This window comes from Erinaceus europaeus, chromosome 19, assembly GCF_950295315.1.
Source record: "Erinaceus europaeus chromosome 19, mEriEur2.1, whole genome shotgun sequence".
NCBI classification, from domain to species: domain Eukaryota; kingdom Metazoa; phylum Chordata; class Mammalia; order Eulipotyphla; family Erinaceidae; genus Erinaceus; species Erinaceus europaeus.
Window position 1 is genome coordinate 18,698,660 of NC_080180.1, and position 19,159 is coordinate 18,717,818.

Sequence of the window (19,159 nt, forward strand, 5' to 3'; positions counted from 1 at the left end):
GGGATTTAAAACTTTATATTTTTAACATGCTAACATTAGTTTCTGAGTCATTTGCCACCATTGATGATAGTAATATAACACATTTGTATGAGTTAGAACGTAAGAGTTTAGAACCTCATTTAAATGCTGCTTTAATCTACCAGGGGAAAAAAAATTAGTGCCTGACTTCCCCTCACCCCCCACTTATTTATTTATTTGAAGTTTGGAGGATCATTTGATACTGAAACAGTCAGGTTAGGTGAAAGCAAGACTATGATAAAATGCAAACAAATGAGAACAAATAAAAACAATTTGCGAAGGTCTAAACATTTTAGAATTCCAAACCAGGATGCCTTAGTACATTTAATTTTAATCTTTTAAAAGCAGCTGTGGCTGTTTTGCTATTTCTAATTTCTTGGTTCCCTTGCAAACATCAAGGCCATTAGCTGTGAAGAGAAGTAGTGTCTTTTTTTGTAGTTGGAAAAGTGCAATTCTTTTTTTGTTTTAAGATAATGACAGAGTCTGCAAAATAAAAAAACTTGAGAAGCAGGGAACCTGAAAAATAATGACCTATTAAATCAGTAGCGATGGTTTGACAATAACAAGAGAGTAGTCCCTCAAACCCACATAAAACTTTATGTTGGAAGAACAGAATCTGTACTTACAATGCACAGATTGGCAGGCAGTAAAGTTAATATGTGACTGCTGTAAATAATTTGAGTTCATGGACTCTTCTAGTGTATTGCTGTTTTTCAGCCTCTGACCTATTGGGTTTCCATGGATTAAATATATTGCAAATAAAGTGATAATAAGGGAAACATATCACTGATGTGTGTCAGGTACAAGAGTGCATTTTATTTGATCAATGGGACATAGGCTGGTTTTGCTTGGAGCCTTTCTGTTGTGTCCAACTTAGACTTGATAGAAATTCTCAAAAACAATTCCAATAAATCTGTGGAATTACTGATCAATTCTTTCCCCATAGAAGTAGCCACTTTAGTTATCTAAGGCCTGTTAAATCAGCACTGCTTTCTAGGAAGTGATCAAAAGGAAGTAATTAATGCTTATTAGTTTCTTGATAATCTGTCTCTGCTGTTTTCCAAACTCAAGATATTGTGGCAGGCATTTATTTTATTATTTTTTACATATTTATTTATTCCCATTTGTTGCCCTTGTTGTTTTACTGATGTAGTTATTACTGTTGTCGTCATTGTTGGATAGGACAGAGAGAAATGGAGAGAGGAAGGGAAGACAGAGAGGGACAGACACCTGCAGACCTGCTTCACTGCTTGTGAAGTGACTCCCCTGCAGGTGGGAAGCCGGGGGCTTCCTTACACCGGTCCTTATGCTTTGTACCAGCTGTGCTTAACCCTCTGCGCTACCGCCTGACTCCCGGCAGGCATTTATTATAGTGGAACTCTGGGAAAAAAATGTTAAAAACTAAATGCCATGATATGTCATCAACATCATCATCATCATCATCATCATCATCATCATCATCATTTTAACACAAAAGGAAGAGCTTGCATGTTTTTAACCATACAAAGTGTGCTTCTTAAACTGTAATCTACTTAAGGGACATAATTCATGACTTCCTTACCAGTGACACGAAAGAATTGAATATACAATGTGTTATCATCCAGTTGAAAAACTCATTATTATGTTTTGTAGTGTTCTGGATACTTAGCATTCACAATACATTTTTAATGCCATACTAATCCTAAGATAAAAAGCTCAAAAGCCTAACCTCAAGCAATTTCAACATGACACATGCTGTCAGAGGTCGCTGGTTTTTTTCTAATTGCCATTGGCCACCATGAGCTTAGAGAGAACTGCTAACTAACTTTAGTAGCTATGGCTCCCAAACCCAGTGGGCTCTCCTGACAGCCCCGAAATGAATTTGCTTTAATAATGTCCCATTCTTCTTAAATGAAAAACAGTAATTGGGAGCTATCTGATGTGTGCTCTTCATGGCCCTGTGATTTTTCCAAGAAGAGCATGCACCTTTAGTAGAAGAAAAGTAAAAATATTCATCATTTAGTTCAAAGATGGCTTTTTTGACCCTCACCCACCCCTAGCATTCAAATTTATATACAGTGTCATAACAGAAGTGGTTTGTCTTGTAGACAGATTCTTTTTATTAAACTTATTTTTATTTTAAGATTTTATTTACTTACAAAAGAGACTTTCAGTGAGATGGGATGGGGGAAGACAGAGGAAGAGAAGTCAGAGCACCGCTCTGGTACACGCAGTGCCAAGGATGAAACCCAAAGTCTCAGGCAGGCACGTCTGGTGCTGTACTGGTTGAGCTATTTCCCCAACTGACACTCTTATTTTTAAGTCATTCAATATATCTCCTATGTTTAGCAAAAGTTATGAACTCTCTCTAGTCCACCAATGGGTTAAAATGTGCCTACATATCTGAAATATTTTTTTGATGACAAACACACTTGGAGGAAAGAATTCATAAATAAAGGAGGCAGTTTTTTTTTTTTTTTTTTTTTTTATTGTCTGTGGCTATTGTAATGAAAACAACCACACACATCACTTCTGGTCAGATTTCTAAGGATCTGGAGATCTGGGGAATGCTAATAGTTTGCATCCTATTTATATCCCTCCTTGCTTTCCCCCCTCCACCTCCAACAGCGGTAAGGGCGGACAGAATGCGTGGAGGAAGGAATAAATTTGGGCCGATGTACAAGAGAGACAGGGCCCTGAAGCAACAGAAAAAAGCCCTCATCCGAGCCAATGGACTTAAGCTGGAAGCCATGTCTCAGGTGATCCAAGCAATGCCGTCTGAGCTGACTATCTCTTCTGCCATTCAGAACATCCATTCTGCCTCCAAAGGCCTACCTCTGAACCATGCTGCCTTGCCTCCTACAGACTATGACAGAAGCCCCTTTGTGACATCCCCCATTAGCATGACAATGCCACCTCATGGCAGTCTGCAAGGTTACCAAACATATGGTCACTTTGCTAGCAGAGCCATCAAGTCTGAGTATCCAGACCCCTACACCAGCTCCCCAGAGTCAATCATGGGCTATTCCTACATGGATAGTTACCAGACAAGCTCCCCTGCAAGCATCCCACATCTAATCCTGGAACTTTTGAAGTGTGAGCCTGATGAGCCTCAAGTCCAGGCCAAAATCATGGCCTACTTGCAGCAAGAACAGGCGAATCGAAGCAAACATGAAAAGCTGAGCACATTTGGTCTCATGTGCAAAATGGCTGACCAAACCCTCTTCTCCATTGTTGAGTGGGCGAGGAGTAGTATCTTCTTCCGGGAACTGAAGGTATGTCACCAGTGATTGTGCTCTATAAGAGAGACCCAACTGTGTTCCTAATTATTTTATTCTTCATCACGAGAAGTATATTTTCATTATTTCTTTGTATGATTGACAGCAGAAGAATTCCAGGACCTTGGACTCAGTGTTATTATAGCTTAACTTTTATGGGAATTTTATTCTATATAACTTTTAATTTTTTTTTGGGGGGAGAGGAGGGTGATATTTAATGTAAAATGTAGGAATCTTAGTATGCTTCTGAATTGCAGAATGTCTCCATTCTTTTTCACTGAGATGGTTTGTGGCTAGATAATATAAATTGGTGTGCAACTGTATCTAGCAAGTGTTATTTTTAAAATTTTTTTAATGACCAGTAGATGACTATTATAATAGCACTATTTCAAAAGAAAAAAAAATGCCAATAGGTAGGTGTGTTTGGCCTCTAAAGAATGCAAATGATTCCACTGGTTACTAGTACCAAGTAGGTATTTATTGCCTGTTTACCTTGACACTAGGTTGGTAAAGTCTTTGTTTTTGGAGCAGATTCCAGTAGGATATTTACTGTCATTGGATGGGGGAATGGGCAAATGGTGAGTGCTAGTCTACTTGGCTCAGGTGTAAGTTCTCATGATCTATGTCTGTCTTTGATTTTAATGGATTGGTACACTGTAAATACAGCACCTGTTTGTATAAGGATCTCTGTTTAACCATGTAATTATTTTATTTCCTGAAACTTACAACTGAATTAATATGGGAAAGGCATACAGAAGTTGGGAATCTCAGAGTAGCTAGGAAACCATCTTTGGGAATGAGTGGTTTTCCTCTCGGTTTGAAAAATGAAAGTGAATCCTGGCTTAGATTTCGAAGTAATAATCTGTTTCAAAATCAATTTCTTCCTTTCACTGTCATGGGGAGAGATGTGATTGCTTACCATCCATGGCTTCTGATTACCTGTGGCTGCTGGAAGAGGTTTTAAAAACTCTCACAGAATAGCAGGATAAAACAGAATTTTAATTTAAAGAGTTTCTGTTAAAATTGTTCGTGTGTATGGGTTAGGGGATATGGAAGCCATGTGCAAATGGAAAACCTTTTTTTTTCTTTTTCTTATCAGTCTTGACTAGGCACTGTGACTTGTACATAGAAATGAAAAAGTTCCCTGCAGGGATCCAGATAAGTTAATAGAGTACAGTCAGCGTTCTATTAAGACTGCTGTCATATCCCATTCTCTGCTCTCAAGTCCTATATTGCTACAGTTGAAGATGCCTGAAGGTGAAATTATTTGGTTGCATTGGGCAAGCAGAGCTTGTTGAGTTAGTATGCTCAGGCCACACATTTTCTGAATATGTAGGCACGTTCACTAAAAACAGAAACCCAACCAATACAAAAGATAATTCTGGTGCTCTTATGGTTATGAGTTTGTCCTTTCAAGGACAGGTAAGGCATTTGGAAATTAAAATGATATTTTGATAAAACTAAAAGGTTAGGGATTATAAAAGGTGAGGCAATCCTAGTCTTTGCAATGAGGTGGATTTGATATGGATTGTATCCTCATCATTTAATACTGTGCTTTTGTGGGCAGACTGTCAATCTCTCTGAGCCTTTCTGGAGTAGGAAGGTACAGAGGGTGTAGCACCCTTCTGCGGTGGAGGCTTTGCAAGCAGTAGTGAAACTGGAAAAATCATCTTATACTAGGAACCTGACATGGCATATACTTGATATATTGAAGCTGCTTAGGAATGATCATCTTTGTTATTTTAAGAATGTGTGATGTACTGTTTTACATAGTGTCTTATATTCAAGAAGAGAAAAACATGCACTTGTGTTCTCATTAGTTTGACATTGGGAAGTAAGACTGTCACATGTCTTACTTCTGTCATGCAGAATAAAATAATTGTAAATAGTCGTGAACTTCTGCTAATTGAAGATTTAAAAACTGAGTGTAAGATGAATAAAGTTGAACAAGACAAACTTTACTCTTAATGACTTTGTAGGACACTTTCACAAGTATCTATTAGAAAAGTAAAGGCAGTAAAGCTGAGGAAGACAACATAATGGTTGTGCAGAAGACTCATGCCTAAGGCTCTAAAGTCTCAGGTTCAATTCCCAGAACTATCATAAACCAGACCTGACCAGTCTGTCCCACCCACTTTGTCTTTTTCCAAAAAATAAAACAGAATATATATTTAAAAAAAAAAAGCAAAGATTTAAGTAAAATAACATCTTTCTTAAAATTAAAAAGGCAGCAGGGGTCATATTCCACAAATCCTCATGGAAAGAAAACATGCATGTTACTTCCATGTGAAAAAAGGAGGCATCCTAACGTGAATATAGATAACCGCTGGTAGACATTCAAGAGTGCTAGGAAAATAATTTCTGTGGTCTGGGAAGTGGTGCAGTGGATAAAGCACTGGATTCTCAAGTATGAAGTCCCAAGTTCAATCCCCAGCAGCACATGTATCAGAATGATGTCTGGTTCTTTCTCTCTCTCCTCTCCTATCTTTCTCATTAAGAAATAAACAAAATCTTAAAAAGAAAAAGAAAAGGAAAAAAAATTGAAAACAATTTCTTTCTCTTTCAGTTTAAGTTATGCAATTTTTGAAAGAAGGCATGGGCTTTACTATTTTGCTAAAATATAAATCCTTTTGAGAAAAGGATATATGAAAGTACTGTGACTCACTCATACTGTCATTTAGTGCACTTGTAACTCTATGATGAGAATATGCTTTGGAAAAGAAAAGTTCAAAGACTGGGGCACCTATCAGGGGTTGGGATAGCCCTAGGGGAAAAAAAAAAGACAGACACTTCATGGTTTGCCTTGGGCTTACATAGAACAATGTAAGTGTTTTTTGTTTTTTTTCCAGAGAAGGGAAAGCAGAATTCAGGGATAGTTTAAGTTATAGAGTTTTGAGCTGACTATTCTCATTTGCTTTTTTTTTTTTAGTTTACAATTTTATTTTGTCTAAAAGAGTAAGTTCTTTGAAATTACCATTGACACACACACTACACACCACACACACACACACACACACATACACACACACTACACACTACAGAGCATTTCTCTAGAGCAGTGGCTTTCAGTCTTTTTTGAAACTGACCTCCAGTAAGAAATCCATTTTATACTGGAACTTGGTGTACCAGACACACACACACACACAGACACACACATCCTTGAGTCTGCGTTCCACTAGGCAGTAAGTACATGACCTTCTCCAGGCTGGGCTGCGTTATTTTCTGTTTGAGTCTGTTGTTTCATTTAGTTTGTGTTTTTTAAACTTTCTGGTCATGACCGATTCAATTGATTTCATGACCCACTAATGAAATGTGACCTACAATTCAAGAGAAACAGCTCAGGGGAGGGTCTTGTGGGCTAGCCCTTGGGTGTCGCTTATCTGCAACACTCAAAAAGGTCTTTTCTCTTGAAGTGGCTTCCAAAACATCTCTGCAGTTCCAGTCCCCAGACACTATTCTACAAAAGCTGTGATTTTTACATAGCATTGGGGAAGATGATTCCTTTCTTGTAAACGCTGGTCTTTAAATTTTTTTTTCCTCTTGTTAACTTTGCAGCAAATTACCCTGCAGGGGATAGGCTCTGAGGGCAGAGTGCTTGTGCCTTCACAACCCCAAGATGAAAAGTCACATATTTGCTCCTGGGGTATAATAAGATATAATAAGGCAATTTTGCAAATGACCCTTTGCTTGCTCTCCCAGGCTGTGTGACATTTTCTTCTGTGTAGAAAAGGGAATATAGATCTCATTTGTTGACTTTTGAAGACAGGCCAGAGGAAATTTTGGTAGTTACTTTGTTTTCCCATAGATTGCTAAAGTACAGTTGATTTCCATTCAAAATACTGGCATGAAAAAGGAAATTACAACTCTTAGACTTGTAGCTTATGAAAAAGTACATAAACAAGGGTGGGGGGGGAGACAGTATACTTAGAGGATAACCATGCAGTTTGAGAGGTGAAAGACCATGAGGAAAAAAAGAGAGGTTATAAAATATAGGTAAATGAGCTGTTTCATCTTTCTGTATAGCTTAAAGGACAACTCCAAGATAGTGGAATAAGAAAGACTCAGATTCCAAGAAGTAGCAGCTTTGTTGTACAGTCCCAGCTCCAGCCTACACACACACACACACACACACACACACACACACACACACACACACACACACACACACACACACACACACACACACCCCTTTGACTTCAAAAATACAGGCCTTTGCCAGCGAAGCTAAAGCAAATCTCTAGGTTATCAGAAGTCCATCACTACCAACCAATTACTAAGTCACAAATAATCAGTGAGACAGATTTTTTCTCTGAACCCAGACAATCCCCTGGGAGTGAATGAGTCACTTTAGAAAGCTACCATAATTCTTTAAGGCCACTGGGGTATCATTCAAGGGAGCGATCTCCCAGCAAGCAGTTCTGGGCTTTGGAAGAGTGTCCAAAGCATTCCTCAGCACTTCCCCTCTGTTTATGCTCTCAGAGAACCTGCTTCAGCAACAACATACAGATTTTGCTTGCAGTTAAAATGAATAAACAGGTGGTCCGGGAGGTGGCGCAGTGGCTAAGGCACTAGACTCTCAAGCATGAGGTCCTGAGTTCAATCCCCGGCAGCACATGTACCAGAGTGATGTCTAGTTCTCTCTCTCTCCTATCTTTCTCATTCAAAAATAAATAAAATTTGAAAAAAAGAATAAATAGAAGCATATTTGTATTCTCTTGGCATGGTGAGTTCAGCCAGAGCTACTTCTATGTATTTCGGTGAAAATAGAAAGAGAAAGCAGGGTTGTAACTGGCTGATGATGATGATGCACTAATGACAGAAGCATTAGAAATGTTTTATGAGGTACATTCTAATTTTTAAGTACCTTCTAATTTTTAAGCTGTCTCCTGTCTTAGAATGGCTGGACTGTTAAATTTTTTTTTTTTTTACCCTTTGTTTTTGGAAGTTCAGAGCAAATTTAAAATCTGCCCACCCTGCTAAGAGCCGTCTTTGTGAGTTAAGAAGATTCTGTTTTTTTTTTCCCTTCCAGTTATTTTTTTTCTCTCATCTGTGTCTTGAGTATCTCACAAATACAAGAGCAGTGAGAGAATAATTCCCACTTTGTTGAACAACTAATGAATCTAGAGGATCTATTTGATCTTCTAATGAGACCAGATGTCTTAGGAGGATTCTGGGAATGGAAATATAAGAACTTCCCCTCGATGAATGATTTTGATACATGTAGGAATTTAAAAAAAAGTCTAAATTAATCCTGACTGAAACATATAACTAGCGTTTCTGTGGAAAATAGGTCTCAGAGACTAGGGAGTTTGTGCCAAAGGAATCGAGCCGTACCGAAGCCAGTTTCGAAGCGTAGTTTGCTCTAAAATGAGGAGGCTGGGGGTGGGTGTAAATTTTTTCTCTGGCCCATTTCAGAAGCCTTCTGAAGTGCTTTTTCATTTATTTATTACTAACATCTTGATCCCCTTTCCCCAAGCCTGAATTTACCTCATACAATCCACACTGGTCTACAGTCTGAAACTTAGTTGAATCTGCCCCAATTTTAAGCCATACTCTCTTTGCAAAAGAGTTACTTTGAGAGAGAACTAGAGTGCAGTGCCAGGGGTCAAACCTGGGGCCTTCTGGATGCAAGTCCTGCATTCCAGCTGAGAAGCCAGCTGCCTGGCCCCTTGATATATATATATGGTGGTCATATATATTGAGTTGCATAGAAAGGCATAGAAAAAATACATCATGGATTTTCTGACAACTCAATAGTGTTTTTTTTAAAGATTTATTTTTATGAGAGGGTGTGGGAGCATTCTCACTCTGATTTATAGCAAAGCCAGGGATTGAACTTACGCCTTTAAGCATGCAAGTCCTATTCTCTTACACCTTCATACTGCCCCTGTCCAAGCTATATCATTATTTTTCTTTTAAGAATCTTTTAGGGTGGGGGTGATAGCATAGTGGTTATGCACAGTGTCTCATGCCTGAGTCTCCAAGATCTCTCAGGTTTAGTCCTCCACACTGCCATAAGCTGGAGTTGGGCAGGGTTCTAGTCGAAAAATTTGTTTATTATTATTATTTTTTTTACCAGAGCACTACTCAACTCTGGCTTATGGTGGTGCTGGAGATTGAACCTGGGACCTTTAGTGCCTTAGGTGTGAAGGTCTTTTTGCATAACCATTATGCTGTCTCCCCAGCCCATCTTTAGTTTTACCTGAGCATTCCTTAGCATTGGCTTCTGGTGGTGCTGGGAATTGGACATGGGATCTTGGAGCCTCAGGAATGAGTGGCTTTTGCATAACCACTATGCTATCTACCCAGCCCCTAAGTTATATATATATGTATATATATATTTATATATTCTTTATTGGGGAATTCATGGTTTAAAGTCAAACAGTAAAATACAGTAGTTTGTACATGTGTAACATTTCTCAGTTTTCTACAAAACTGTTGAGCCCCCTCTAGGTCCTCCTCTGCTGTCCTGTCCCAGGACCTGAAACCACACCCCCTTCCCCAGAGTCTTTCCCTTTGGTGCAGTACACCACCAAGTTATATTCTTCAGAGAACTAGTTTTTTATTTTTTTATGTGGGGCTGTCAAGAAGAGACCAATCTAATGTTTTCTGACATTGGCCTATAGTTTTTCAGCTCCTCTGCCTGAGAATTAGGGTTCAGACTTTGGGGTCTATTTGCATGCCTGCCACCCCAGGGCTACTGCACTTACCTTCACTGTCACTTATCTTCTTGCCACCATGTTTATCAGTTCATTTTCCCCCCATTGAAGGTGAGAGACAGAGAGATAGAGACAAACGGGAAGACACTGCAGTACCACTTTGCTGCTTACAAAGCTCCTTCTCTGTGGGAGGTGCTTCCACATGGTGATCTGGGGCTTGAACCTGGGTCTTCACACATGGTGATATGAGTGCTATATGAGGGGGAGCCCCGGCCCGGCCCCAGCCCATTCTCTGCATGCAGAGTGGTTACTCCTGAAAGCAGGTGCTAGCAGGGAATGGACTTTAAAGTCATTTCCACTGAAGAGAGGGAACGTCGTTTCTATTCTATATAGATTTACAAGGACATAGTGAAACTCTCTTCCACTAGAGGGGAGATTTCAGATGATTTTTGTGACTTTGGAAGGAAACATTGGCAATGGGCAGGATTGAGTTAATGTCTCTGAAGGTGTCAAAAGTCTGCTTCCGTGATTTCTTTCAGCAAATCTGAAACAGACGCCTCTTCTCTGCCTGATGGCGTGAGAATGCTTATCATCTCCCTGTGTCGCCACATGCATGTCTGTTGTCAGTCCCAGATTCTGTTATTTCCACTTCTTTGTTCTCTTGCTCTTCTCAGTTAATACCTGTTTGCATTGTGGCTGGTTCTTTGGTGACAGCTGAAAATGCCTACCTGGTTGCAGAGACAGATTCTTTACCGTCTGTGTTTGAAAGTCCACTCAGCGCCCCAAGATTATCAGGCACTGTTTATTTATTTTTTAAAAAATATTTATTTCCTTTTTGTTGCCCTTGTTTTTATTGCTGTTGTCGTTATTATTGTTGTCATTGATGTCATCGTTGTTGGATAGGACAGAGAGAAATGGAGAGAGGAGGGCAAGACAGAGAGGGGGAGAGAAAGATAGACACCTGCAAACCTGCTTTACTGCCTGTGAAGTGACTTCCCTGCAGGTGGGGAGCCGGGAGCTCAAACCGGAATCCTAACTCTGGTCCTTGCACTTTGTGCCATGTGCGCTTAACCCACTGTGCTATCGCCGGACTCCTTCGGTTTACTTTTTATTAAGGTGTGGATTCTGTTTCTGAAAAGGTACTCTTTTTAGTGTACAGCCAAATATAGAACAATCTATCACTTCCCCACACTCTCCTGTGCTCATCTGCAGTCAAGTCCTCATCCTTAAGCTTTTTGTTGCTATTTAGAAAAGTATATAATGATCTGGGAGGAGGTGCAGTGGGTAAAGCATTGAACTCTGGAGCATGAGGTTCCTGAGTTCCATCCCTGGCAGCACATGTACCAGAGTGCTATTCTACTTCTCTTTCTCTCTTCTGCTCTCTCTTATTAGTAAATAAACTCTTTTATTTTGAGAAATCCGGAGAGAGAGAGAGAGAGTTAAAGGGAGTCAGTCGGTAGTGTAGTGGATTAAGCGCACGTGGTGCAAAGCTCAGGGACCAGCTTAAGGATCCCGGTTCAAGGCCCTGGCTCCCCACCTGCAGGGGAGTCGCTTCACAAGTAGTGGGTGAAGCAGGTCTGCAGGTGTCTATCTTTCTCTCCCCCTCTCTTTCTTCCTCTCCTCTCTCCATTTCTCTCTGTCCTATTCAACAACGAACGACATCAACAATAACAACAATAACCACAACAAGGCTACAACAACAAGGGCAACAAATGGGGGAAAATGGCCTCCAGGAGCAGTGGATTCATGGTGCAGGCACCGAGCCCCGGCAATAACCCTGGAGGCAAAAAAAAAAAGTGAGAGGAAAGAGGGCCGTGTCCAGCTTTGGCTTATGGTGGTGTCAGGGTTTGAACCTGAGATCTGTGGGCTTAAGACACATAAATTCTGTGCTTTCACGAGATGTCCTGCTTTTTGTTATTTCTTGAAAGCACTCAATTTGCTTTATGTGGTGAGCTTTGCAAACCTTTGCAGCCGCAGGTTAGACTGCCAAATTGCCTGACTTTTCTTTCAGTGCCAGCAGCGGCGGGCTTCCCTGCTCACGGGGGCTCCATGGACAGACAGCCAGGGGCCAGGTACTTGGTAGGAGTGTTCGGGAGCTGTGATCGTAACCTCACACTAGGTTTACTTGTTCACACACCCCATACACTTCCTGTTCCTATTCATCTGCTTGTTATCTGCTAGGATTAGGGGAAGAATTTGAGAATAACTAACCAGCCACGCCCGAGAAACCTGTGTTGAACTGGCTTGGTTGTTGTTGGAGTCAGTGAGAGACATTTTCTTTGCTCTGGGCACCTTCATATGGTTGGGGTTTGGGGGTGGGGTGGGGAGTAACAATGTTGAGTGCCTGCCACTCATTTGCTGCAGTGCTGGGAGCTCTTTGGCCATTTCTGGCTTTGTTCTCTCAGCCAGCACTGAAGAGGGCGCAGAGTGAGGTCTTTTGCTCACATGTGACAATAAGATGTCCCTTGCTCTCACATAGACAACACGTCTGTCCCTACCCCTCAAGTCGTGGAGTAATAACAGACTAGGTAAGAGTTTAGGGAAGACCAGGAGTCAATAGAAAAGAGTCCATTTTCCCCTTACCCACAGCATTTGGACAATAGATGATAATAATGCTGCCATTTTTTGAGCTTTTACTAGAAGTCAGTTAACTGTTAATAGTTAGCAGTTAATAGTGTAAACATATATTTGATTGATACCTCCCTGTGGGGTGTAGACACTTATTCTCAGTGTGCAGATGAGAATCTGAAACTTGTCCCCAGTCATATAGCTCATATGTGGCTGATATGCTGTTATTAAAACAGAATGTAGAGGGCTAGGGAGACAACATGTTACACACACACACACACACACACACACACACACACACACACACACACTCACACACACACACACCCCTTTCATGCTTGAGGCTCTGAGCTCTCAGATTCAGTCCCCAGGACCACCATAAGCCAGATAAACAAACAAACACAAAATCAAATAAACAATCAAACAAACACAAAACAGAAGAGGCCAGCTCATTTAGTATGTTGCTTTGCCTTGTGAGCTACCCAGGTTTGAACCTGGCTCCAAACACATTTAAGGAAGCTATTTTTACATTATTTTTTTCATTATCTTTATTTATTTATTGAATAGAGGCAGCCAGAAATTGAGAGGGAAGGGGGGGATGGAGAGAGAGAAAGAGACACCTGCAGACCTGCTTCACCACTTGTAAGACTTTCCCTCTGCAGGTGGGCAGCAGGGGCTTGAACCTGGGTCCTTGAGCATTTGTAATGTGTATGTTTAACCAGGTGTGCCACCACCTGGTCTCCATTTAAGGAAGCTTTCATGCCTTTGTCTCCATTTGTTTTCTGTCTCTTTGTCTCTCTGTTTCTACTCAAAACAAAACAAAATATACTTAGAAGACTTTGTCAACTGTCCAGTGACCTGCAATAATTGTCAGTTCCCCTCAGCATTCCAGCACAGCTGCTATCTTTGAAATGCAGATAGTAATTTTTTAAGGAAGCTTTTTTTTTTTTTTGCCTTCAGGGTTATTGCTGGGGCTGGGTGCCTGCACCGAATCCATTGCTCCTGGAGGCCATTTTTCTGCCCTTGTTGTCGTCATTATTGTTATTTTTATTGTTGTTGGATAGGACAGAGAGAAATTGAGAAGAGGTGAGACAGAGAGGGGGAGAGAAAGACAAACACCTGCAGACCTGCTTCACCGCTTGTGAAGTGACCCCCTGCAGGTGGGGAGCCAGGCTTGAACCGGGATCCCTACACCAATTCTTACACTTCATGCCATGTGTGCTTAACCCGCTGTGCTACCGCCTGACTGCCTGATGCCTTTTTTTTTTTTTAAGTTTATTTATTATTGGATAGAGACAGAGAAATTGAGAGGTGAGGGGGAGACAAAGAGAGAAAAAGACACACTTGCAATACTTGCTTCACCATTTGTGAACTTTTCCCCTGCAGTTGGGGACCAGGGTCTTGAACCTGGGTTCTTGTGCACTGTAATGTGTGAGCTTAACCAGGCACACTAGTGCCTAACTCCAAGATTTATTTATTAATGAGAGAAGAAGAGTGAGGGAACCAGAATGTTGCTTTGGCATATACTCTAGTAGGGATCAAACTCAGGACCTCATGCTTACAAGTCTAGTGCTCTACCTTCTGTGCTACCTCCTGAGCCATGAGAGTTTGTCTTGACTTGGCTCAAAAATATGCAGTTTCCCCCTTTGTGTGGAAGGACGTGATAAGCACTGGAGTACAGAAGCTTGCTCTAATGAGAAGGGGGTCAGGGTTTTGCCGGTGATTGTAGAAGCCATTTTCGGGAGCCTGAGACTTAGTTTGTCAAACTGAACTGCAAGCAGAGGTGCAGGAAACAGGGCTGTCAGCTGAGCACTGACTAGCAGGGTCATCCTTGACCTGGGATCCCTGGGCAGGCTTCTCACCTACCACCTCTGCCCAGCACCGGTTCTTGCCCGGTAGTCATTTTTCTGCTTAGATGCATTACACACTCATTCTTCTGGCCATACTCAGGATCCCAGCTCCTACCCATGTTGTTACTTGCCCAGCGGGCGTATAAACAGCCCCTCTTGATCTCTTAGGAAGCCTGCCATGGATGCTAGTTCTTTTGTGTGGTTGGTGGAGCCTCCCTGAGTCCCTAACCTCCCTGGGTTCCTGTCCCCCTTCTATATTCACTGTCAGATGAGTTAAAAAAAAAAAAAAAAAAAAAAAAAAGCTGCCAAAACACATGACTCATGTGTGATACCCCTTTACACACTTTTCAAGGACTTTGCCCTCTGAACCCATGAGCTCAAATGGTCTCTTTATTTTCCAGGATAAGTAAAGAACGATTGCTCTGACTTATTCCTCTCCAGCCGGGGGAGCAGATCATACAAATCTTAGAGGGCTCAACATCCATTTGCAGAATGGCTGCATAGAAATTGGGCGTTTAGGCCAGTCTTCAGGTTACAGACATTCATCTCTAGCCCGGCAACAGCACCCACACTCAAGAGTGACACATACTGCATCATCCAGGCCAAGTGCTGGGTTTTTTTTACATGTCTGATACTTAGCAATGAATTCCCTCTGCATTTCTCTGTGTCCACACACCAGTCGGGGCTGTGGCAGTGGCTTGGGGTCTTGGCTGACAGGGGATCTTCTTCATCATCTTCATTCTTTCTGTTCTCTCCACCTCTCCTTTCCTATCTTCCCACAATCCCCACCCCATCACCCCATCCCTTATCTATGTATCTATTTTTTAAAATTTATTTACTTCCTTTTGTTGCTCTTATTTTTTTATTGTTGTAGTTATTACTGTTGTTGTTGATGTTGCTGTTAGATAGGACAGAGAGAAATGGAGAGAGGAGGGGAAGACAGCGAGGGGGAGAGAAAGATAGACACCTGCAGACCTGCTTCACCGCCTGTGAAGTGACTTCCCTACAGGTGGGGAGCCGAGGACTCGAACCAGGAGCCATACTCTGGTCCTTGCTATCTATCTATTTTTAACAAGTTGATGGAATAAGTCTAGAATCTTATTATGTAAAATAATGCAAATATTTTATCTTGTTCAATTTTCATGTTTGTTTGTTTATTGGAGAGGGATTGAGAATTAATATATTATTTCTGGCACATGACATGCCAGTAATCAATCTTAAGTCTTCAGGGTAGGAGAGATAGCATAATGTTTATACAAAGTGACTCTTATGCCTGAGGCTTCAAAGCCCCAGGTTCAATCTCCAGCACCACCATAAGCCAGAGCTGAGCAGTGCTCTGCTAAAAAACAAACAAAACAACAGCTTAAGACTTCAAGCACCTGGTTGAGTGTACATGTGACAGTGCACAAGGACCTGGGTTCGAGCCTCCAGTCTCCACCTGCAGGAGGAAAGCTTTACAAGTGGTAAAGCGATGTTGCTGGTGTCTCTCTGTCTGTCCCTCTCTACCACTCCCTTCCCTCTAGATTTCTGGCTGTCTCTATCCAATAAATAAAATAAAGATTTAAAAAAAAAAAGACCTCAAGCTTTCAAGCTCAACATTTTAATTCACTGAGCCATCTATCTTTTGGGCACAGCAACCATTGATCTAGCTCCCTCACTCTTATTTTCTCTCTCTCTCTCTCTCTCTCTCTCTGCCTAATTTATTTATTTATACCAAAGCACTGCTCAGCTCTAGTTTTCTGGTTGTGTGGGGGAGTGAGCCTGGGACTTCGCAGCCTCAGGCATGAGAGTTTCTTTGTATAACCATTAAGCTATCTCTCCCCCACCCTCTGTTTTCTTTCTCTGCTTGTTTACCCTCCTTCCCTTCTTTTTGCCATGGGCTTCCAGAGGTGCCAGTAGGCGTTGCAATCAGCCAGCCCTCACTTGACACAGTCAAGTGGAAAGTTCCTGAACAATGCTGCTTTAAACAGCAAGCTCTCCATCATTCATCATTTTGCTATACACTGACTGAGGTTCCCCCCCCCCCATCAATTGTACAGTTAAACAACATTACTTGATGGCCTGCTATATGTAGCATATACTGTGATTCTGGGGACCACGTGTGTGAGCCCCAGAACCCCAGTGTCCTTGTGCTTAGGAGAAACATGGTTAAATAAGAAGGGCAGCCCCCCTCCCCCATGTCAGTCTGAGTGTGGGTGGGGAAAAGGGCGATAGAAATGGCCTGGGTTCAACAGCAGTAAGTTGACTGCCTCTGGGCCTCCCACTGCGCAAGGGGACTTGCACACGGACATGTTCTCTTGGGCATCTTGGATGGGGAGAGGCTGAAGAGAGAGATGTCCAAGGCTTATGCCGAGCAAGGTGGAGATGGTCTGGACTCTGGAGCCTCAGCCAGAGACACCTTCTAAATTCTCCTTATCCTCAAAGACTATGGGGAGTTTCTACTCATGGGAAGGCAGCTCTGCTTTCAGGCTCTCTCTCCACATTGCCAAACTGGCCACTGTCACCAACAGTGTTTTCCTCAATTTTGACTTTCTTCCGGATTTTCTTCTTTTTTTTTTTTCCTCCTCCAGGGTTATTGCTGGGCTCGGTGCCTGCACCATGAATCCACCGCTCCTGGAGGCCATTTTTTTCCCCCTTTTGTTGCCCTTGTTTTAGCTTCGTTGTGGTTATTATTATTGCCCTTGTTGACGCAATTCGCTGTTGGATAGGACAGAGAGAAATGGAGAGAGGAGGGGAAGACAGAGAAGGGGAGAGAAAGACAGACACCTGCAGACCTGCTTCACCGCCTGTGAAGCGACTCCCCTGCAGGTGGGGAGCCGGGGGCTCGAACCAGGATCCTTACGCCGGTTCCTGCGCTTTGCGCCACATGCGCTTAACCCACTGCGCCACTGCCCGACCCCCTGGATTTTCTTTTTTTTAAAAATTTTCTTATCTTGTTTATTTATTGGATAAACAGCCAGAAGTTGAGAAGGAAGAGGGAGGATTGTAGAGAGGGAGAGAGACAGAAGGAGAGACCTGCAACACTGTTTCACCACTTGCAGAGCTTTCCCCTTGGAGACTGGGGGCTCGAACCTGGGTCCTTCTGCCTTGTAGCATGTGCACTCAGTCAGGTGAGTTACCACCCAGCCCCTCTTCTGTATTTTTATTTTTAGTCATGCACAGGCTGAGTTTTCCAGATCCATCAATCTATCTAACCTTGTCTATCTATCTATCTAATCTATCTTTTATTTGGAGAAAGATCATAGTACCAAGAACTCCAGAGGTATTGAACCTGTACTGTACTTGTGGGAAGGCAGTCACTCTTCCAGGTGAGATATTTTGCCAGACTTTTCTTTCTTTTTTCTAAGTATTTATTTATTTATGAGAAAGGAGGAGAGAAAGAACCAGCCATCACTCTGGTACATGTGCTGCCAGGGATCGAACTCGGGACCTCATGGTTGAGAATCCAATGCTTTAACCACTGCGCCACTTCCCGGATCACCAGACTAGTTAAGTTATTCTTGGTTACCACTTTGAGATGCTATGGTTTTTTTTTTTCTAGCAGTCACAATTCTATGACTTCTGTTTTTATTTTTAAGTATTTTTTGTTTTGAATAGAGACAGAGAAATTGAGACAGAAAAGGGGAGAAAGAGGGAGAGATCTGCAATACTGCTTCACTACTCTTGAAGCTTCCTGGACTCTGCAGGTGGGGACTGGGGACTTGAACCTGGGTCCTTGCTCACTGTAATGTGTGTTCTCAACCAGCGTACCACCACCTGGCTTTCAATTTTTTAATTTTATTCCCTCCTTTTTTTTCCCTTTCTTTTCTTTTTAAATGTGTTTTTTAAAAATTTTATTTATTGGGAGCCGGGCAGTAGCGCAGCGGGTTAAGCACACGTTGCGCAAAGCGCAAGGACCGGCCTAAGGATCCTGGTTCGAGTCCCTGGCTCCCCACCTGCAGGGGAGTCACTTCACAGGCGGTGAAGCAGATCTGTAGGTGTCTTTCTTTCTCTCCCCCTCTCTCTCTTCCCCTCCTCTCTCCATTTCTCTCTGTTTTATCCAACAACAATGACAATTACAACAATAAACAAAGACAACAAAAGAAAAAAAATTAAAAAATATATTTATAAAAAAAAATTTTATTTATTGATTCATGAGAAATGATAGGAGCTAGAGAAAGAACCAGACATCACTCTGCTGCCGGGGATTGAATTTAGGACCTCATGCTTGAGAGTCCAATGCCTTATCCACTGCACCACCTCCTGTACCACGCCCCCTTTTTTTCTTAACAGACTCTGGTTTATGGAGGTGTTGGGGACCTCAGACCTCCGATACTCTAGCATGCAAATCTGTCTCATAAGCTATTATACTATGTTCCTGGTTCCTCCAGTCTTTGCTATGCTCTGAAGAAACAACCGAAAACCTTGAGGTGAAGAACCAGAAGTCTAAAGTCCACAGAGGTAGTGGGCACTGTTGTTCGACTCTCTCTCAGGAAACTAAACTACATTATCTGGAATATTTAGACATGTCACTAGGATTACACAACATGCAGGATTAACTTTACAACCAAGCTTGATCCAACTTCTTATTCTCTGAGAATGCCTTTTCTTTCTTTACCCGATAGAATTAGCCAACGGGTCTAAAGTCTTTCCTTTCTTGTGCAATAAGCTCCTGGCAAAAGACAGAATGTAAGGCAAGGCTGGTCACATTAAAGGCACCAGTACCTGTGTTTCATTTTGGGAACGCAGATGATTTCGTCAGTGGTTAAAAGTGTTTTCAAGTCTTATTTTCTTTTTCAAGCATTTTCAAGCTGTTATTTAGGAAAAG

At 41.8% G+C, this 19,159-nt stretch overlaps 1 protein-coding gene across 4 annotated transcripts in view; it reads left to right on the forward strand.

Moving 5' to 3' along the window:
* Positions 1-19,159, forward strand: part of NR5A2 (nuclear receptor subfamily 5 group A member 2) — a 163,948-nt gene that overhangs the window by 19,972 nt on the left and 124,817 nt on the right. For all 4 annotated transcript variants that reach the window (XM_060178509.1, XM_060178507.1, XM_060178506.1 and 1 more), the window contains one exon: positions 2,626-3,272. In XM_060178509.1, coding sequence (XP_060034492.1) covers positions 2,626-3,272 — 647 coding nt within the window. The remainder of the gene's footprint in view (positions 1-2,625; positions 3,273-19,159) is intronic.